The sequence below is a fragment of the Scyliorhinus canicula genome, chromosome 15 (genome assembly GCF_902713615.1).
Source record: "Scyliorhinus canicula chromosome 15, sScyCan1.1, whole genome shotgun sequence".
Classification (NCBI taxonomy): Eukaryota; Metazoa; Chordata; class Chondrichthyes; order Carcharhiniformes; family Scyliorhinidae; genus Scyliorhinus; species Scyliorhinus canicula.
Window position 1 is genome coordinate 97908751 of NC_052160.1, and position 22531 is coordinate 97931281.

General features: G+C 48.5%; 1 protein-coding gene across 1 annotated transcript in view; it reads left to right on the plus strand.

Annotated features, from left to right (window-relative positions):
- LOC119978169 (ankyrin repeat and SAM domain-containing protein 1A-like) overlaps positions 1 to 22531 on the plus strand; it is a 581433-nt gene that overhangs the window by 295329 nt on the left and 263573 nt on the right. Inside the window, 1 exon segment of the mRNA XM_038819603.1 lies at positions 2936 to 3059. Within this exon segment, the coding sequence (XP_038675531.1) occupies positions 2936 to 3059 (124 nt within the window).

The window sequence follows — 22531 nt, forward strand, 5'->3', positions numbered from 1 at the left end:
TTGGGAATAGCTGAGAGCGATCACCGCTAAACTACTTTGGTACCAGGACCGGGAAAGAATCCTAGGTTGGGCCAGACAGACTAAGGCCTGCAACTGGTAGGGACACCAGATCAGATCAGGGTGTATCAGGACATTGGGGCAGACCTGGAAAAGCACCGGGCAAATTTGACATGGCAAAGTCGGCACTGTACAAGAACAACATCAAATTTGTGTTGCAGAACCCAGTCAGGCCCTGGGTAATATACCAGAACAGGGAACAATATTTTACTGCGCCTGCAGTAACGAGGTTGTCCAAAAAAACGGACTGGTAAAGCAACAGAGAAAGCAATGATGAGGCAGGCACAGAGGAGACAGAGAAAGCTAAAGGACAATTTGAGCGGGACTGTACCGCCTCGTTCTGAACCGGGGAGCTAGTTCACAGAAAGGAGGGTGAGAGCGCAGGAGAGGGCGAGGGGAAGACAGAGGGGAAACCAAACCTGCCGGTATAGGAGGGGGTTAGGCCGACCCCAGGAGGGGGCTACCAGATTAACAGGAAAGATAGCGATAGGAGTAAGGGGGGGGGGGGCACGGTGCATCACCCACCGGGCGGAGAGCCCGGGGCAGGGGGTGGTTACACCATCAAGAGGGAGTAAATAGAGAGGGGGAGGGGGGTAGCAGAAGGTGAGTGGAAGAAAAAAACAGGGAGAATAAAGGAATGGGGGCGGTAGAGCTTTAGACTAGCTTCAACAGGCCATGCGTGGCAACAAGGAACAAGGTGGCACCGCAAGCAGCCACTTTGGCGGGTCCCTGAACAAAGGGAAACCCCGGAGCGCAGAGACTGACCGACATGGTGTACACACAGCTGGCGGCTATGTTGGTTATTCTCTGGACAAAGGGAAACCCAGGCCTCATGGTGAGTATGGTGACCGTGGACATTTTCAATAGTCTCCTAAAAAATGGAAACAGTGGAGGGCTGGGGCACATCCACAAGCTAAGTTTGGTTGATCCCGCGGGAGAGGGGAGACCGAAACACCCATCAGAATAGTCATCTGGAACGTCACGGGACTTAATGGCCCAGTGAAAAGATCCAGAGTATTCGCCCACCTGAAAAGTATGAAAGCCAACATAGTCTGCCTCCAAGAGACACATCTGAGGGAGAAGGACTGACTGCGGGTAAGAAAGGGATGGGCTTAACAGATAAAAGCAAATTACTGCGGATGCTGGAATCTGAAACGAAAGGGAAAATGCTGGAAAATCTCAGCAAGTCTGACAGCATCTATAGGGAGAGAAAAGAGCTAACATTTTGAGTCCGATGACTCTTTGTCAAAGCTAACAGACAGAGAGAGTGGGAAATATTTGTATTGTGGAATAGGAATGAAAGATGAGTCATAGCCACAGAAACCCAAGGAAACCGGGTGCTAATGGCCACAGATAACCAAGGGGAAAGAGTGGTAATGGCAGTCCCTAGAGAGGACAAAAGATGTGAAAGGTCAAGCAGCAGGGAAACTAACACGTTAACCAGGGTCACCGGTTGTGAGGGTGGAGTCAAACCCGAAGGTGGCAGTTTTCAGAGTATCAGACCAGCCAGAACTATTTTTGGGGAAGGGGGCCGACGCTCTTGCTTTTGCTTCCCTCATCACACACTGAAGAATCCTGCTTGGCTGGTGATCGGCATCCCACCCAAAGCTGCAGACTGGCTGGCCAATCAGTCCAAATTTCTCCACCTGGAGAAAATCAAATTTGCCATCTGAGGCTTGGAGGAGGGCTTCCACAAGCCATTCACCAACTTGTTCCAAGACCTGTTTGAAGCCAACAGCCAAAACTGCAAGGGGATGGGGAAACCGCACAGGGGCCACTAAGACATGACCTAGGCCCCTGCCAGGGCCGGCACAAGCAAACAAGTAAAACCCTACCAAAATGTAAATAAACCATGACGTGCAAGGAGCACCTAAACGAGGGAGGGCGGGGCTAACCGACAAGTTTGGGTGGGGGGGGGGGGGGGGGGGGGGGGGGGGGGGAAAGAGAAGGAACTACTCATCTGTAAATACACAATGATCTTATTTTGCAAACTATTTAAAAACTGCTAAATTCCAATAAAAATATTTTTTAAACAAGATTTTGAGCACCTCTATCAAATCACCTCTCAGTTCTCTTCACCAAGGGGAACAGTCCTAACTGCCCCAATTTATGTATGTAACTGAGATTTCTCATCCCTGGAATCATTCTCATTAATTTTTTGTGCACTCTCCCAAAGCCTTCGCACTTTTCTTAAAGTGCGGCACCCAGAACTGGATGCAGTGCTCCAGTTCAGGCATAAGTGTTTTATACAAGTTTAACATAGCCTCCTTGCTTGTGTGCTCTATGCCTCTATTAATAAAGCCTAATATTCTGCATGGTTAATCAACCATGGTCTCAGCCTGTTCTGCCATCTTCAATTACTTTGTTACATCTGTACCCAGATTGATCTCCTCTTGCACCCCCTTTGGAATTACACACTTTATTTGATAGTGTATCTCTCTAGGTTTACATTATTTAAACTTGAAGATCTCATCCTAGAAAGTGTGCTTTTGTTTCGGTGTTTAGATCAGAAGCAAATTATATTAATAAGTGATTATTTTTGTGCCCTATAAGAAGTTTTTCCTTTGCTAATTCCTGCTGGGTCACCTTCTGTGGTTGATAAGGAAAATCAAGGAGCTTATCTGAAGTTATTGTTTATTGTTGGCACATTACCAGAAAGTACATTAATGTGGTCTAAAACTGCCACTTCCCAACCTAGAGCCTGAGCAACTATGTGGCACCTTTCTGTTGTATTCCATCTGAGTTCAAGATCCCACAAAAGTGGTAGATTCTGGTCTGTGCTCTACTGTAACATGCATGTGATGTTAGCATATTGTACATACAGACAATTATGCTACTTGAGAATGGGTGGAGAAAAGCTTTCTTTTTTTCTCTGCAGGTTACGAATGTTCTTACACTGAATACCAATCATTCAGTCAGGAGTCAAGAGACCAATTTGGCATCTAAAAGTAAAACAAACCTTGTACTCAATCTTAAGTCATCATCGATTATTGTTACCCCTGGTAAGTTGATGGCTATGCACTATTGAAGGATGAAGCATTTCAATGACATGAGGAGCAACATTGTTGTTGAAATTTAATGATGAGTATGTGAAATTTCTATATTGTGGCTGCTTGAATTGTGAAAATTCTCACAAGTAGAGTTCCAACCTACTAATGAAATAAGGTAGGGGAACCGGCAGCATGAGTTGGTACCTGGGACTTCGATGTTGTGGCCATTTCAGAGACATGGATAGAGCAGGGACAGGAATGGTTGTTGCAGGTTCCGGGGTTTAGGTGTTTTAGTAAGCTCAGAGAAGGGGGCAAAAGAGGGGGAGGTGTGGCGCTGCTAGTCAAGGACAGTATTACGGTGGCGGAAAGGATGCTAGATGGGGACTCTTCCGAGGTAGTATGGGCTGAGGTTAGAAACAGGAAAGGAGAGGTCACCCTGTTGGGAGTTTTCTATAGGCCACCTAATAGTTCTAGGGATGTAGAGGAAAGGATGGCGAAGATGATTCTGGAAAAGAGCGAAAGTAACAGGGTCGTTGTTATGGGAGACTTTAACTTTCCAAATATTGACTGGAAAAGATATAGTTCGAGTACATTAGATGGGTCGTTCTTTGTACAATGTGTACAGGAGGGTTTCCTGACACAATATGTTGACAGGCCAACAAGAGGCGAGGCCACATTGGATTTGGTTTTGGGTAATGAACCAGGCCAGGTGTTAGATCTGGAGGTAGGTGTGCACTTTGGAAACAGTGACCACAATTTGGTGACCTTTACGTTAGTGATGGAAAGGGATAAGTATACCCCACAGGGCAAGAGTTATAGCTGGGGGAAGGGCAATTATGATGCCATTAGACATGACTTAGGATGTGTAGGTTGGAGAAGTAGGCTGCAAGGGTTGGGCACACTGGATATGTGGAGCTTGTTCAAGGAACAGCTATTGCGTGTTCTTGATAAGTACGTACCAGTCAGGCAGGGAGGAAGGGGTCGAACAAGGGAACCGTGGTTTACCAAAGAAGTGGAATCTCTTGTTAAGAGGAAGAAGGAGGCCTATGTGAAGATGAGGCGTGAAGTTTCAGTTGGGGCGCTTGATAGTTGCAAGGAAGCGAGGAAGGATCTAAAGAGAGAACTAAGACGAGCAAGGAGGGGACATGAGAAGTCTTTGGCAGGTAGGATCAAGGAAAACCCAAAAGCTTTCTATAGGTATGTCAGGAATAAAAGAATGACTAGGGTAAGAGTAGGGCCAGTCAAGGACAGTGGTGGGAAGTTGTGTGTGGAGGCTGAGGAGATAAGCGAGATACTAAATGAATACTTTTCGTCAGTATTCACTCAGGAAAAAGATAATGTTGTGGAGGAGAATGCTGAGACCCAGGCTATTAGAATAGATGGCATTGAGGTGCGTAGGGAAGAAGTGTTGGCAATTCTGGACAAGGTGAAAATAGATAAGTCCCCGGGGCCTGATGGGATTTATCCTAGGATTCTCTGGGAAGCCAGGGAAGAGATTGCTGAGCCTTTGGCTTTGATTTTCATGTCATCATTGGCTACAGGAATAGTGCCAGAGGACTGGAGGGTAGCAAATGTGGTCCCTTTGTTCAAGAAGGGGAGTAGAGATAACCCCGGTAACTATAGGCCGGTGAGCCTCACGTCTTTTGTGGGTAAAGTCTTGGAGAGGATTATAAGAGATACGATTTATAATCATCTAGATAGGAATAATATGATTAGGGATAGTCAGCATGGTTTTGTGAAGGGTAGGTCATGCCTCACAAACCTTATCGAGTTCTTTGAGAAGGTGACTGAACAGGTAGACGAGGGTAGAGCAGTTGATGTGGTGTATATGGATTTCAGTAAAGCGTTTGATAAGGTTCCCCACGGTCGGCTATTGCAGAAAATACGGAGGCTGGGGATTGAGGGTGATTTAGAGATGTGGATCAGAAATTGGCTAGTTGAAAGAAGACAGAGGGTGGTGGTTGATGGCACATGTTCAGAATGGAGTTCAGTTACGAGTGGCGTACCACAAGGATCTGTTCTGGGGCCGTTGCTGTTTGTCATTTTTATAAATGACCTAGAGGAGGGCACAGAAGGTTGGGTGAGTAAATTTGCAGACGACACTAAAGTCGGTGGAGTTGTAGACAGTGTGGAAGGATGTTGCAGGTTACAGAGGGACATAGATAAGCTGTAGAGCTGGGCTGAGAGGTGGCAAATGGAGTTTAATGTAGAGAAGTGTGAGGTGATTCACTTTGGAAAGAATAACAGGAATGCGGAATATTTGGCTAATGGTAAAATTCTTGGCAGTGTGGATGAGCAGAGGGATCTCTGTGTCCATGTACATAGATCCCTGAAAGTTGCCACCCAGGTTGATAGGGTTGTGAAGAAGGCCTATGGTGTGTTGGCCTTTATTGGTAGAGGGATTGAGTTCCGGAGCCATGAGGTCATGTTGCAGCTGTACAAAACTCTGGTACAGCCGCATTTGGAGTATTGCATACAGTTCTGGTCGCCTCATTATAGGAAGGACGTGGAAGCTTTGGAACGGGTGCAGAGGAGATTTACCAGGATGTTGCCTGGTATGGAGGGAAAATCTTATGAGGAAAGGCTGATGAACTTGAGGTTGTTTTCGTTAGAGAGAAGAAGGTTAAGAGGTGACTTAATAGAGGCATACAAAATGATCAGAGGGTTAGATAGGGTGGACAGTGAGAGCCTTCTCCCGCGGATGGAGGTGGCTAGCACGAGGGGACATAGCCATAAATTGAGGGGTAATAGATATAGGACAGAGGTCAGAGGTAGGTTTTTTACGCAAAGAGTGGTGAGGCCGTGGAATGCCCTACCTGCAACAGTAGTGAACTCGCCAACATTGAGGGCATTTAAAAGTTTATTGGATAAGCATATGGATGATAATGGCATAGTGTAGGTTAGATGGCCTTTAGTTTTTGACTTCCCATGTCTGTGCAACATCGTGGGCCGAAGGGCCTGTACTGCGCTGTATCGTTCTATGTTCTATGTTCAACCTCGTATGTCTTTTGAACTATGTATGGTAGAATCCTGTGGCAATGGTTGCTCTTCATCAGGAGCAGCAATTGTGATGGAACATTGAGACAGGTGGGAATTTCTGCGCAACCCACCTTGTGTGTTTTGTGGTAGCCGAAATGGCCCGGCATTGGCCGGTAGCGGATTCTTCTGGTCCCGCCGTTGTCAATGGCATTTCCCATTGAATGCACACCTTGCTGCCAGGAAACCCGGGGAGGGGTGTACAATTGGTGGCACTCGAAGATCTCATCAGAGTGACAGGCTTGAAAATTCCGGCTGATGTCTTCAAAAGGATTGCATGCAAATGTATTGCCACAAGATTAAATTATGTTAGTTTGTGCAAGGTTTTTCCTTTAATGTGCAAATATGCTAAATAAGTATGATTATACTGCAGTGTCAAACTCAAAACAATTAATAACTTTGGACGTTGTATGATTAACTGATAATTATCACTAAATAAGCATTTTACTATACCTACAAAATCATCGCACCGCAACGTGATATATTTCCCCTTCCGCTGAAGTCTTCACTGAAACAAGTGTGCTGCATTTTCTAACATGAGGCAACCATCCAGCATTTCAAGACCCTGACCGTGGTAATCTGCTCATTGATCCACTACAGTGACTTCATCCACTAATTGAACCACACAGACCAAGAAGAAACCCAAGGTTAGAGTTCCAAGGTTAGAGTTCCCAAAATTCACGCTTTTGGCGAGAATCTACAGGAAGTGCTGCCCCTGGCGAGTTGAGATAAATTCCCCTTTTATGAATATTTCCTGCATACATAACATCCTGAATATCATGACGTTCAGCTAATTTGTGATGTCTGGGCCCTGCTGATCATCCTGCTATTTGGAACATCTCATTTTCTAAGAAGATGGCAGCTTTGGGACCAATGGAAATTACCTGAAAACTCTAAATCCTAAACTTGCAGCACAAACTGGGGAAGGGGAACAGGGATGCCCAAACTGAGATGTGGGTTGATATTCTGGGCAAGTGAGAGAGTGCAACCCAAACTGGTGGATGGAGTGGATAACACAATCTAAGGGGAGAAAGTGAGCAATATAATCTTGGGGGAGGAAAAGACCAAGGGAGAGCAGCACAATGTGGGCATGGCGAAGGATGAACAACAATCTGGGTGAGGCGGCGGGTGCCCAATCTGGACAAGGTGTGGGCGAGCAGCACAACCTGGGTGAGGAGGAAAGTAGGCAGCAAAGACTGGGCGAGGCGGAGAAACACGACCACATTCTGGGCAAGGCAGAGGGTGTGAACTGTAAGCTGGCTAAGACAGAGGGAGAACACTCCAACCTGGCTGGGCAGAGAGGGAGAGAGAGCAGCGCAAGCCCAATGAGGCAGAGAGAGAGAACAGCGCAAGCCCGGCGAGGCAGAGAGAGAGAGCAGCGCAAGCTCGGTGAGGCAAAGAGTGAGAGAGAGCAGCGTAAGCTCGGCGAGGCAGAGAGTGAGAGAGAGCAGCGCAAGCCCGGTGAGGCAAAGAGAGAGCAGCGCAAGCCCAGCGCGGCTGAGCGAGCAGTCTACGCTTGGCGCAGCAGTGCATGCCCAATGAGGCAGAGAGAGAGCAGCGCAAGCCCAGCGAGGCAGAGAGAGAGCAGCGCAACCCCGCTGAGGTAGAGAGCAGCGCAAGCCCAGTGAGGCAGAGAGAGAGAACAGTGCAAGCCCGGCAAGGCAGAGAGAGAGAACAGCGCAAGCCCGGCGAGGCAGAGAGAGAGAACAGCGCAAGCCCGGCGAGGCAGAGAGTGAGAGAGAGCAGCGTAAGCCCGGTGAGAAAGAGAAAGCAGCGCAAGCCCAATGAGGCAGAGAGAGAGAGCAGCGCAAGCCCGGCGAGGCAGAGAGTGAGAGAGCAGCGCAAGCCCGGCGAGGCAGAGAGTGAGAGAGAGCAGCACAAGCTGGGCGAGGCAGAGAGTGAGAGCAGCGCAAGCCCGGCGAGGCAGAGAGAGAGAGCAGCGCAAGCCCGGCGAGGCAGAGAGTGAGAGAGCAGCGCAAGCCCGGCGAGGCAGAGTGAGAGAGCAGCGCAAGCCCGTCGAGGCAGAGAGTGAGAGAGAGCAGCGCAAGCCCGGCGAGGCAGAGAGTGAGAGAGCAGCGCAAGCCTGGCGAGGCAGAGAGTGAGAGAGCAGCGCAAGCCCGGCGAGGCAGAGAGTGAGAGAGCAGCGCAAGTTCGGCGAGGCAGAGTGAGAGAGCAGCGCAAGCTCGGCGAGACAGAGAGTGAGAGAGCAGCGCAAGTCCGGCGAGGCAGAGAGTGAGAGAGAGCAGCGCAAGCCCGGCGAGGCAGAGAGTGAGAGAGCAGCGCAAGCCCGGCGAGGCAGAGAGTGAGAGAGCAGCGCAAGCCCGTCGAGGCAGAGAGTGAGAGAGCAGCGCAAGCTCGGCGAGGCAGAGTGAGAGAGAGCAGCGCAAGCCCGGCGAGGCAGAGTGAGAGAGCAGCGCAAGCTCGGCGAGACAGAGAGTGAGAGAGCAGCGCAAGTCCGGCGAGGCAGAGAGTGAGAGAGAGCAGCGCAAGCCCGGCGAGGCAGAGAGTGAGAGAGCAGCGCAAGCCCGGCGAGGCAGAGAGTGAGAGAGCAGCGCAAGCCCGGCGAGGCAGAGTGAGAGAGAGCAGCGCAAGCCCGGCGAGGCAGAGAGTGAGAGACAGCAGCGCAAGCCCGGCGAGGCAGAGAGTGAGAGAGCAGCGCAAGCCCGGCGAGGCAGAGAGTGAGAGAGCAGCGCAAGCCCAGCAAGGCAGAGTGAGAGAGCAGCGCAAGTCCGGCGAGGCAGAGAGTGAGAGAGCAGCGCAAGCCCGGCGAGGCAGAGAGTGAGAGAGCAGCGCAAGCCCGGCGAGGCAGAGAGTGAGAGAGCAGCGCAAGCCCGGCGAGGCAGAGAGTGAGAGAGCAGCGCAAGCTCGGCGAGGCAGAGAGTGAGAGAGCAGCGCAAGCTCGGCGAGGCAGAGAGTGAGAGAGCAGCGCAAGCCCGGCGAGGCAGAGAGTGAGAGAGCAGCGCAAGCCTGGCGAGGCAGAGAGTGAGAGAGCAGCGCAAGCTCGGCGAGGCAGAGAGTGAGAGAGCAGCGCAAGCCCGGCAAGGCAGAGAGTGAGAGAGCAGCGCAAGCCTGGCGAGGCAGAGAGTGAGAGAGAGCAGCGCAAGCCCGGCGAGGCAGAGAGTGAGAACAGCGCAAGCCCGGCAAGGCAGAGAGTGAGAGAGAGCAGCGCAAGCCCGGCGAGGCAGAGAGTGAGAGAGCAGCGCAAGTCCGGCGAGGCAGAGAGTGAGAGAGAGCAGCGCAAGCCCGGCGAGGCAGAGAGTGAGAGAGCAGCGCAAGCCCGGCGAGGCAGAGAGTGAGAGAGCAGCGCAAGCTCGGCGAGGCAGAGTGAGAGAGAGCAGCGCAAGCCCGGCGAGGCAGAGAGTGAGAGACAGCAGCGCAAGCCCGGCGAGGCAGAGAGTGAGAGAGCAGCGCAAGCCCGGCGAGGCAGAGAGTGAGAGAGCAGCGCAAGCCCAGCAAGGCAGAGAGAGAGAGCAGCGCAAGCTCGGCGAGGCAGAGAGTGAGAGAGAGCAGCGCAAGCCCGGCAAGGCAGAGAATGAGAACAACGCAAGCCCGGCGAGGCGGAGAGAGAGAGCAGCGCAAGCCCGGCGAGGCAGAGAGTGAGAACAACGCAAGCCCAGTGAGGCAGAGAGAGAGCAACGCAAGCCCAGTGAAGCAGAGATAGCAGCGCAAGCCCAGTGAGGCAGAGAGAGCAGCGCAAGCCTAGAGAGAGAGAGAGCAGCGCAAGCCTAGAGAGAGAGAGAGAGTAGCGCAAGCCTAGAGAGAGAGAGAGTAGCGCAAGCCTAGAGAGAGAGAGCAGCGCAAGCCTAGAGAGAGAGAGAGCAGCGCAAGCCTAGAGAGAGAGAGAGCAGCGCAAGCCAAGAGAGAGAGAGGGCAGCGCAAGCCGAGAGAGAGAGAGGGCAGCGCAAGCCTAGAGAGAGAGAGAGCAGCGCAAGCCTAGAGAGAGAGAGAGAGAGCAGTGCAAGCCTAGAGAGAGAGAGAGCAGCGCAAGCCTAGAGAGAGAGCAGTGCAAGCCTAGAGAGAGAGAGAGCAGCGCAAGCCTAGAGCGAGAGAGAGCAGCGCAAGCCGAGAGAGAGAGAGCAGCACAAGCCTAGAGTGAGAGAGGGCAGCGCAAGCCTAGAGAGAGAGAGAGCAGCGCAAGCCTAGAGCGAGAGAGCAGCGCAAGCCTAGAGAGAGAGAGAGCAGCGCCAGCCGAGAGTGAGTAGCGTAAGCCGAGAGAGAGCAACGCAAGCTCAGCGAGGCAGAGAGAGAGAACAACTCAACACCGGTGCGGCACAGAGAGAGAGGCAGCAGGGAAATCCTGGTGAGGCAGAGAGAGAGCAGCACAAGCAGAGAGTGAGAGTGAGCAGCGTAAGCCCGGTGAGGCAGAGAAAGAGAAAGCAGCGCAAGCCCAATGAGGCAGAGCGAGCAGTCTACGCTTGGCGCAGCAGTGCATGTCCAATGAGGCAGAGAGAGCAGCGCAAGCCCAGCGAGGCAGAGAGAGAGCAGCGCAAGCCCAGTGAGGCAGAGAGAGAGAACAGTGCAAGCCCGGCGAGGCAGAGAGAGAAATCAGCGCAAGCCTGGCGAGGCAGAGAGAGAGAACAGCTCAAGCCCGGCGAGGCAGAGAGTGAGAGTGAGCAGCGTAAGCCCGGTGAGGCAGAGAAAGAGAAAGCAGCGCAAGCCCAATGAGGCAGAGCGAGCAGTCTACGCTTGGCGCAGCAGTGCATGTCCAATGAGGCAGAGAGAGCAGCGCAAGCCCAGCGAGGCAGAGAGAGAGCAGCGCAAGCCCAGTGAGGCAGAGAGAGAGAACAGTGCAAGCCCGGCGAGGCAGAGAGAGAAAACAGCGCAAGCCCGGCGAGGCAGAGAGAGAGAACAGCTCAAGCCCGGCGAGGCAGAGAGTGAGACTGAGCAGCGTAAGCCCGGTGAGGCAGAGAAAGAGAAAGCAGCGCAAGCCCAATGAGGCAGAGAGAGAGAGAGAGCAGCGCAAGCCCAATGAGGCAGAGAGAGAGAGCAGCGCAAGCCCGGCGAGGCAGAGAAAGAGAGAGCAGCGTAAGCCTAGAGAGAGAGAGCAGCGCAAGCTCAGCAAGGCAGAGAGAGAGAGAGAGAGAGCAGCTCAATACCGGTGCGGCACAGAGAGAGAGGTAGCAGGGCAATCCCGTGAGGCAGAGAGAGAGAGCAGCGCAAGCCCAGAGAGAGACAGAGAGCAGCGGAAGCCCAGAAAGGCAGAGCGAGCAGTCTAAGCTTGGCGCGGCAAAGAGAGAGCAGTGCATGCCCAACGAGTCAGAGAGCAGCGCAAGCCCAGTGAGGCAGAGAGAGAGGGAACAGCGCAGGCACAGTGAGGCAGAGAGAGCGCTGCGCAAGCACAGTGAGGCAGAGAGAGAGGGAACAGCACAAACCCGCCGAGGCAGAGAGAGAGAGAGCAGCACAAGCCCGTCGAGGCAGAGAGAGCGAACAGCGCAAGCCCAGCAAGGCAGAGAGAGAGCAGCGCAAGCCCGGTGAGGCAGAGAGAGCAGTGCAAGCCCGACGAGGCAGAGAGAGCAGCGCCAGCTCAGTGAGGCAGAGAGAGAGCAGCGCAAGCCCAGGGAGGCAGAGAGAGAGAATAGCGCAAGCCCACCTCTGGAAATAAATTGCCACATCCCAAGTCCTTGTCAACTATGGAATATACTTGTACCCAGCAGGACCATTGAATATTCTTTATTAGGTCTTCAGGCCTTCATAGCAATGTCCCTGATTCTACCTAGCCTCTACAATATTCTTGAGTTATCTGTATCACTCTAATCTCTTTAAATAAAATGTTTGCATCATCAGTTGGTCTGATAAGACTATGAGCATAAAATAGATAACCTTGAGGACTAAGGGATCCAATTCAGTTCTCTCCTGGTCTAACAGGAAATCTCCATTGCAGCTGCTTTAATGGACCATATGGATTAAGTTATTTCATCTACAAGGCACTGAAGAAGCAAATCTTCCCAACTTCCTGGGTATAATATAATATGAAATAATGTTACCTCAAAGGAATAGCTTTGGCATTATCTCACAATATGCTAAGTGAAACATCAGCATCATGGTTCACTTAAGGATAACAGACTAAGAAAATCATCAAAACAAAAAATATCCTTTCAGATGAATAGGTTCTTGCCTTAAGTTTAGCCCTAAGGGACAGTTAGTATTCATTTTGGAGCAAATGCAGTTAATAGGAGACTGATTTAGTCATGATGAATGAAGCATTGTGTAGCCTTGTTTTGGATGTAAATGGCAGGCAAAAATACAGATTTAGTCTTTGTACAGCCCTGTTTCTCAACCATGCTTATGACCTTTAATATATTTTCTTTGCTGCGTAGCAATTGTTGGCAGAGGCTTCTGCGTTCCAGTTGCAGCTTGCTTATTCTGTTGAAGGTTGGTTATACTATAAATCATCTTGAAGTGTAAGTGAGCTATGACAGTTGGAACTCCATGTGTGGACCTGAGAAATATCACAACCAACCTCTGAGAAGCAATGTCATCTCTTAAGCAGTTCAAGTCTGCATTCACATTGGCTTGAAAAACTCGAAGCCTTAATCCTGGATAACAAATAGGCTGCTCCAGAAGTGAAGGCATTGTTCAGTGAACTTGTGTCCAATGTTACAGCTAACATTCATTGAAATCAAATGCTAAGTAGATGTAAGCTTTTGATTTGTCATCTTGTTGCCTGGAATGATCTCTATTACCTCAGCTGAAAGCTCAAAAATGTGCTTGCAGTATAACACCAAATGTATTCTGTTCTCTTGATCATATAAGAACTGTTTCTTTGCCCCCAAAGTTTTCTCCAGCTACCCTCCTGGTATGCCAAGCTAACACCTTTAAATGATGATGAATTTTGAAACATTCAGTACTTTCATTCTAACTCTTGTGGCTAGTCAGAAGCCTACTATGGTGTCGAACAGAGTATGAAGAGTATCTTTAAATGTACTTTTGATGCATAAAATTAATAAATCTCATGAAATGTGAAGAGACTTCATTATTTTTATGCATATTGAACATCCATGATGTTATGGCAGGAAGATTCCAGAATGGAACCTTGGCTCAAAAGACTGTAACTTGTTCTTATATAAAACGTGGAAGAATGTAGTCACAAGACCGCTAATTACTTTTAACAACGAGAAAAACAACATTCAGTAAACATGAAAAGTTAGATTATTATACAATACTCCTTTACTCCTCCCTTAGCTTAACAAATACACACCGATTTTAAGACTAACACGGATTATAAAGTACATCTTAACTGCAACGGCCCAATTAACACAAAGTTCTTTTTAAGCCCACAGACTGACTGTGGTCAAATGCACACACTCCACTCTGAACCGATGATTGTGCTATGAGAGTTTCCAAACTCCACTCCCAAAAACATTCTTTAAAATCTCCTTTCACAATAATACTTTTCCTTACTGGTTTGCATTCAGACCAGCTTTTACAAATGACTCTTAAATAAAGCTTCCGCTCCAATTTTAACAGCTAATCCAGTCCAGGATTTTACACCGACCCCATTAGGATTTCATTGTCTTGATTGCTGTGCCAACTATCCACAGTTGCTTTAAATCTCGATTCCCAGACTGTATTAAAATAGCATCAAGTGTTACAATTATCTCTTTAACTCGGTACTTGTTTACTCTTCATTGCATTCTTCTGAACAATATCTTGATCTCTGTTCACTTAACTTCAGTCGTCCTAAATGTTCTTTCTATCCCAATTCCCTGGTTATCTGGAGCATAACTTGTTTCTGAGGAAGCTTGCACCGTTGCAATTTCCTTGCCCTGTGCAGCTTCTCATAGCAGTGTTGAGGACTGTGAAGATGTGAGAAGAATTACAGGGATCTCATGGGTGAGACCGAATTCAAGAATGTGGCCAAGGGTCAGTCATTTGGTATTTAAATCTGCAATTCAAAGCCGGAATGAATGAATTTGTCTGGGTTTGGCTTTCCCACCTGTTTTTATGGCTACGTTTCACTTCAGGTTTTTGGATGAGATTCAACTATCAGGTATAGGTTATATCTAGCAGGGTCAGAGTGCAAATGGAAGTCATACATTCCATTCTGGGTCTCTTAATTCTTCAGAAGTCTTTGAAGGATTTTTCAGTCTATATAGATTCTTTGTCTATGAACCATGGCTTGCTTCACTTACTGATGCAGTATTGATCTTTAGGATTTGCTCTTGGAGGCTCGTTCATTCCCTTGTCTGTTCCATCTCTGCAATATTCTGCCTTGGTCTGTGACATGACTGATATGGACTATTTCTTCGGATCCCTGCTATGGATAACGTCTGAGACAAAGTGCATCATGACTTTAAAAAATGTAATATATTAGAGCTGGTAGACCAATATTTATTAATAATTTTAATCATTCTTTTTCTTTCATATCCTGAATTTTCAATTTATAGCTTATTTTAAGGGGACTAATTCCTGAAATTTCAATAAATTAAAATCTGTATTTTATTTTTAAGCAGTGTGATACAAGAATAGTAGCAGTGTTCTGATTGCACATCTTTTGTGAATTGCATTTTGTGTTCTATACACTTTAGACATGACTTTAGGGAGGTGAGAACCTGAAAGAAAGGGGTTAATGGAATGAGTTAATGTGTTTTCAGTTGAGACAACTTTAATAAGAAAAGCAATTTTGAAGTCAACTGATTATATTGTCTGTTTTCGTGGCAAGTTAGGCAAGGGCATACTAACATCTAGGCGGTAGAGTTTGTAATTTGTAACACTGATAAGACAGAGAGATAAAAATGTTTTAAAAAGAAAATTAAATTAAATTCCAAAAGCAAAAATCTCTGAGGAAAATAGATAACCAAAGAAAGGAGGTTAAGAGGGAAGATGGCTGAAGGACATCTGGCCTCATACTCGTGCATTTGGTGAAGAAATAACATAACGAAGCAAGGAGGAATATAGATCAGGGGGGGACTGCCGTTTAAACTGGCCCAGACCAAAATTCAACTACTTGGGGACTCAAATAGCCCACGACTGGACATGGAACCGAGTCTGGTGGAAGAAGTTAAAAAGGATAGAGGTGAGGCTCACTCCCACCCTCCCTTTCAGGGAGAATGCCGATGATCAAGATGCACGTGCTACCCAGGTTCTTCCCTTGAATGTGGGAGGCCTGGCCATCCCGAACCTCCAGTTCTACCACTGGGTGGGCACCGCAGAAAGTGTATGGGGATGGGTCAAGGAACCGGACAACCGGTGGTGCTGATGCCCTGGCCTATGCCTCGGAAGAAGACTTTCCCAGACGTGAAAGCAGTTCACCAACTTGTTTCGAGACCTGTTCCTGGCCAGCAACCAGTCGGGAGGGTGAGGTGGGGGAAGGATTGGGTGGGTGGATGGAAACACACAGAGCAAGTCACGGAACAAGGAAGAAAAAGAAAGGGGGGAAACGATGAATGTATCCAAGAGAAAGACGGGAGACGGATAGAAGGGAGGAAAACTACAAGGACTGGTTTTCTGGCAAATTAATGTCTGACCCACAATATACATTAACCACTGGAAATAACGTGTTTTCACCAAGTCTGGCAATGTAATGTCTGCAAGAGAAGTATTTCCGTTAAGGGTGGCTATTGTCACAACTGTCGGTTAGAATTTCTTCTTTTGATATACCGTATATACCCGCGTATCATGCGTTTTTGAAGACCTAAATTGTAACCTAAATTTGGGGGGGTCGCATGATACGCGAGATACAAAATTCGCGGGTGTTTTACTTGCTGTTTTTATGAATGGATACGTCAAGTGGCTGAACATCTTCCCATCAGAATGCTGTGGTCAAAATCTGTAGAGTAGTATCCAAATCATTAACGACTATTGGTTCTTTGTTCAGGTTGTCTTCCTGATCATATGGGTAGTTTATTCAATACATGGCCGTCTTTTTGCGATACAAAATTTGCGGGTGTTTTACTTGCTGTTTTTATGAATGGATACATCAAGTGGCTGAACGACGCTAGTCCAAGCCAGCTGGAAAGCTGTTCGATTCGCGAACAGCTTTCACAACAGAATCCACTCTGCAGAATCCACAATGATACCATTTGGAAGTTTTAGTTTGGGCATTAATTTCCAAAAAAGTGACTCGCATGATACATGAGATATAGCATAAAATCATGTTTTGGGGACGAAAATTTAGGGGTCGCATGATACGCGAGATCGCATGATACGCGAGTATATACGGTATGTGTTGGTCTTGTTTGGCCCTGTGAATTTGTGATATAAAAAGTGAAAAGCTCAATAAAAATATTTTCAACAAAAAAGGAAAGCCCCCAATCCCAAACCAACTATCACCCACGATCCAACCTGACCATCCTCTGACCCGATCTAACTACCTCCCCAGATCCCACTACCCTCTACTTGACTATACCTTGACCAGACCTGCCTACTCGCTGATCAAACTGACTACCTCTCCTGACAACCCAGCTACTCTACTGAACTAGAACTGACTATCCTTGACTTGACTACCTGCCCTACTCACTTATCCACTGATGCACTTAACCATTCACTATAATTCAAAGACTGGACTTTTAAAACTTGCCATACAGTAGATGGTGTAAAATGGGGTGTGAACCCCCCTCCCCTCCAAAAAAACATTCTCTTGCGCTCTGATGGAGCTCCCCAAGGGATGATACGCTGTTGTTACTTTGAAAACCAGAAGACTCCTGAAGAAATGTGCAGCTACATACAGTCAGGGGAATTTGCAGACGGAATCCATCATTGCCACTGCTTGGGAGATCTGAACCTTAGATTGTTTCTTTCTGCCAAGAAAACACGCATCATTTTACTACTAGGTGTTGAGGCTAACCAATAAAATCTGAAGTTTCTGCATCTAATTTTGGATGCAGAGAAAATTGTAGTCCTGATTAATCTCTTCATCAGATGCTAACTTTCAAAAACCAATTTTGGAATGTTTTGTGACTAGATAGTTATAGTTCAGAATGTTTATACCAATGCTGAGCTCCTGTCTTGGATTGTTCCTTAAGAGTGCACTGCTTTTGTAACAGTTGCAGACAATAAAAGTGTATTCCTTATTGAAAAATTAGATATTTAGATTAAGCAGGAGCAATGTCGGGTAGAAGTGCCGGTCCAATTAATAGCTGTTTTTGTTAGCATTTGTTTTTGTTAGCATTTTAAAACTGAAGAACACTTAACTGTTGGAACCTTGCTTTGCCCACTTTTCCTTGGTTGGGTAAAAGGTGATAAGTTAAAACTCTGATTAAAAATGAAACATACCAGGAAGAGTTAAAAGGAAAGTAAACATTGTGTCTTTGATAGATAATTTGCGAGGTAAACAGGAAAAATAATAAAATACTCTGACCAGCTAAGGAAATCCTGTTGTACTGCCTCCTGTGGATATATAAAAGGGGCATGTATCTTAGAATCTTTTAAGCAGACTCCTTTGAAACTTGCTTCTCGAAGCAAATCTTTCAACATATTAATTCTAACAAGCTGCTCTTTTGACAATTTTTAAAGCCACAATAATATCAACGTTCACTGTGTGGGAAGACCGTGAGCCCGCACTGTGTAGATCCTTTGTTTCTATCAATGTATGCTTGAGCTTTGTACAAAAATGGCAATCGTTATTAGCCACTGGTACATTAAGTTATTTTACTTTATTGTAGTTTGAAGTTTATAAAATTCCATGGGAAGTGACTGAATAGGTTTTATATGTGAAGTACCTGCACAATATATATAGCATAATATCTCCATCCGGCTCAGCCACATAGCAGTGTCATGAAACACTTGCAGATTGTTGTTGGGGTTTGGTTAACTTGTATGAACATGAAATGGAACAAGTGATATCCCATAGATATTCACATCTAACGTTAAATGTGTCTTTGTGGTGATTTAATCCTACCTCCTTTGCTCACCAGTTTTCCTCTGACCAAAGGTTAAGCAGTTGGATTATTTTTCGTAGGTATATGGCACCTTTCCTGACCTCATGCAATTTAAAAATTTGTTCAAGGGATGTGAGTTTCACTGTCTTGGCAAGCATTTATTGTCCATCTCTAATTGCCATTGATCAGGTGGTAATGAGCTGTTGCCTTGAACTTGTGACATGGGTACGTCCAGTGATGTTGAAGAAACAACAATATATTTTGAGGTCAGAATGGTATAGCAGGGGGTGGCACGATGGTGCAGTGGTTAACACTACTGCCTCACGCCGCTGAGTGCCCGGGTTCAATCCCAGCACCGAGTCACTGTCCATATGGAGTTTGCACATTCTCCCCATATCTGCATGGGTCTCACCCACAAAACAAAGATATGCCGGGTAGGTGGATTGGCCACGCTAAATTGGCCCTTAATTGGAAAAAAAAGAAGAATGGCATAGCATGATGACTTCCGGTGAAGGGGATGTGCTGAGCAGATGCACAAAAGGAGGCTCTCCTCCTGAAAATTTGGATTTGGGTACTTAAAATTGTCCGCTCAAAATGGGAAAAAAACACTCCCTTGCTCTCCTCCAACAACATCAAGACTAGTCATGCCGAGCAGTAGCTCCAGAGGACGAAAAGAAAAAAAAGGCAACAAAAGCCTGGAGAGATGAACTGAGGAGACAGCAACCACGCAATGCGACGAAACCCCAGCCACACCTGACCAAGAGGGACCACCAGGCTGTGCACAGAGCTCCCTCTCCCCGGTGAGCGGATGGAGGGAATTCCTTACAAAGGAACTCAAAGAGGCCATTAAAGTTAATATGAGGGCAACGGTGCAGGTAGCGCAGGCGCTGATCACTATGCAGGTAGCCCTGGAAAAGGTGGAGAGGCAGCAGGAGACTCTGGGCAACCGTAAGGAAGTTGGAAAAAGATTCAATGGACCAGAGCGACCAGATAGCTGCATTGGAAATAGGGGTGGCAAAGTTGCTGACCACTCAAGGGATGCTGAAGGGCAAGATCGAAGATCAGAAGAACCGATCGTAGGGCCAGAATCTACGCAGAATGGGCCTATCGGAGGGAACCGAGGGCAGGAACCCCAGGGAATATGTGGCACAGATGCTGGGCAACCTGGTGGGGAAAAACAGCTTCCCCAAGCTGCCAGAAATAGACCGAGTCCACAGGTCACTCCAGCAAAAGCCCAGGGCCGGTGAACAGCCAAGGGCCATAATTGCAAAATTACACCGGTATCAAGACCGGGAAAGAATCATGAACTGGGCCAGGCAGTCAAGATCCTGCAACGGGGAGGGACACCCGATCAGGACTTAGCAGGACATTGGGATGGACTTGGCCAAGCGCCGGGCGCAATTCAATGGAGCGAAAGCAGTCCTGTATAAAAGCGGGGTAAAATTTGGAATGCTATACCCAGCCAAGCTCTAGGTCACCTTCCAGGCCAGGTTGCATTATTTCACAGCACCTGCGGATGCAGACGAATTTGTCCGTAAACACGGGCTGGAAAACAGCAGCAGAGCCTGCGATGAAGCGGACACCCTCGCGGACTGGGATTGTGAAGACTATTTGTGCCTCGGTTTGAATGCAAGAGCGAAGGCTCAGAAAGGAGGGGGGAAGAGTGTAGCAGGGCGCAGGAGAGGGTGAGGAGAAGGAAGGGAGAACAGGCATGTTGCGGGTGAAGTGGAGTTTCGGTTCGACCCCAGCAGGAGGGGGCCACCACACTATCTGGAAAGCCCGTACCAGGAGGTAAGAGAGGGGCAGGGAATGCACGGTGCCTCTCCCATCTGGGAAAAGGGTGGGGGTGAATACAACCAACCCGGGCGAAAGTGAATGGGGAGGGAAAAGCGGATGAGGAGGAACGCAATGGGGCAAGGGGGGGGGGGGGGGGCGCAGAGAATCATAGCCAAAGGGACAAGGGGGGAATGGCTCTAGGCTGACTTCAACAGATTCCACAGGGCAGCAAGGAACACATAGGCACCGCAAACAGTCCCTTTGGAGGGTCCCCAAACAAAGGGAAACCCCGGAGTGCAGGGGCTCACCCATATGGCATAGAGGGGCATTGGTGATCTCAGGGGTAGTAAAAGCGGAATACTCTGCAATTGTAATCTCCGACTAGGCTCCACACTGCTAGATGTGAGGTTGGAGACGAGTCGTGCCCAACACCCCCCACATAGATTGGACAATGCCCTCCTTGCTGATGAGGCTTTTTGCTAAATAAATCTCAGGCCATAGACGGCTACATTACCAGTAATCAAAACAGGGAGATCCCCGCACTCCATATTCTGAGAGGTGCTAAAGGCAGTGATTAGGGGAGGGATTATTGCTTACAAAGCGTGCAGAGACTGGGAAGAGAGAGCGGTTAGGCAACAACTGACCGACGACATACTGGAAATGAATCGGCGGTACTACACAGCCCCAACCGTAGATTTTTAAAAAAAAATTTAGATTACCCAATTATTTTTTCCAATTAAGGGGCAATTTAGCGTGGCCAATCCACCTACTCTGCACATTTTTGGGTTGTGGGGGCGAAACCCACGCAGACACAGGGAGAACGTGCAAACTCCACACGGACAGTGACCCAGAGCCGGGATCGAACCTGGGACCTCAGCGCCGTGAGGCGGTTGTGCTAACCACTAGGCCACCGTGCTGCCCTAACCGTAGATCTTCTGGCGGAGAGGAAAAAGCTACAAATGGACTTTGATCTGCGCACCACGAGGAAAATGGAGCACCAGTTCTGGCAGACACGGTGGACCTTCTACGAACATGGAGACAAAGCTGGCCATCTGGTGGCTCACTAGCTGAGAAAGCAGGCAGCCACAAATGAAGTAGCACAGGTTAGGGACAACAATAGCCATGCTGGAAGTAAACAAGAAAAGGTGTACAAAACATTCAAGGTCTTCTACCGGGGGCTGTACACCTCCGAGCCCCCGAGGGGGACTCCAAGATGGAGCAGTTCCTTGATGGACTCGACATGCCAGTCGTGGGGGAGGGGGCCTGGAAGCACCATTAGAACGGGAGCAAGTCAAGGGGAGTATCAACTCCATGCAGGTGGGGAAGGGGTTGGGACCAGATGGATTCCCGCCAGACTTTTACAAAACATTTGTGCCAGCATTGGCCCCACATTTGCAGAAGATGTTCACAGACTCGCTTGTAAGGGCTTCCTACCACCAATACTGGCGCAAGCTTTGATATCGCTGATACGCAAGTAAGACAAAACCTGACTGAGTGAAGTTCCTACAGACCCATCTCGCTGCTCAATGTGGAACCAAAATTTCTAGCAAGAATCCTGGCTAGGGGGCTGGAGAGCTGCGAGAGGTGGACGCAGAGGACCAAACGGGCTTTGTCAAGGGCAGGCAGCTAATGCCAAACATCAGGTGCCTGCTGGACTTGATAATGACCCCATCCGGGAGGAGAACACCAGAAATGATCATCTCCCTGTATGCGTAAAACGTCTTCGACAGTCGAGTGGAAATACCTCATTGAGGTACTGAAGCGGTTTGGGCTTGGATCGGAGTTCACCGCCTGGGTGAAGCGTCTCTGCAATGCTCCCGTGGTGAGCGTGCGGACCAACACCACCAGCTCTAAATACATCCGTCTGTACAGAGGCACAAGGCAGGGATCCCACTGTCCCTGCTGCTATTCGCCCTGGCAATCAAATCATTGGTGATTGCCTCAGAACAGCGAAAGACTGGTGAGGTATCCAGAGAAGGGGTAGAGAGCATAGAGTCTGACTCTATGCAGATGACCTGCACCTCAGACACTCGAGCAAGCATGGAAGGGATCATGAAGCTCTGGAAGGAGATTGGAGCCTTTTCGGGGTATCACTAGGCGGCCACAGCAGAAAGAGTGAGGGGATAGGTAAAGGAACCGGGAGCAGAATGGTTGAAGATGGAGAAGATTTGTCCCTCTGGGTTCGAGTCATGCCAGCATTCCCATCACCACCAACCAAACACTTTAAAAGCTCAGTGGTAGTAGCCACGCCCCGAACATTGAGGTACCACTTTGACCTGTTCAAAATGTCCACCATGGCCCCCATCTGTAACAACCACTGGCTCACGCCAACAACAGTGGATGGCATCTTCAAAAGGTGGAGACAGGACGAGGGAAATGACGTCATACCCACAGATGCAGAGGAACTGTTGAACATGGGTTTCTTGGGGAAAGGAGACTTGTATGGATGACTGTTGGAAGAGGCATTCTCCTCCCTGGATGAGATGAGAGAAATGGGAAAAAAAACTGGGCATAGAAGTGGGGGGAAGGGAGGGGAAATTCTCTTGACCGAAAGACTAAACTCCACCTCCACGTGCGCAGGGCTGAGCCTAATGCAGCTAAAGGTGATACACAGAGTGCACTTAACCAGAACCCGAATGAACAGGTGCTTCCCAGAGGTGTAAAACAAATGTGAAGTTGCCAAGGAGGCTCAGCCAACCGCACCCATATGTTCTGGGCCTGTCTGAGACAACCTTTTTTGAGGCAATGTCCAAGGTTGTCAGGATGGAGCCATGTCCAAACGTGGTGCTCTTCGGCGTCTCAGAACAACCAGAACTCTTTATGTGGAGAGGAGCCGGCGGCCTAGCCTTTGCC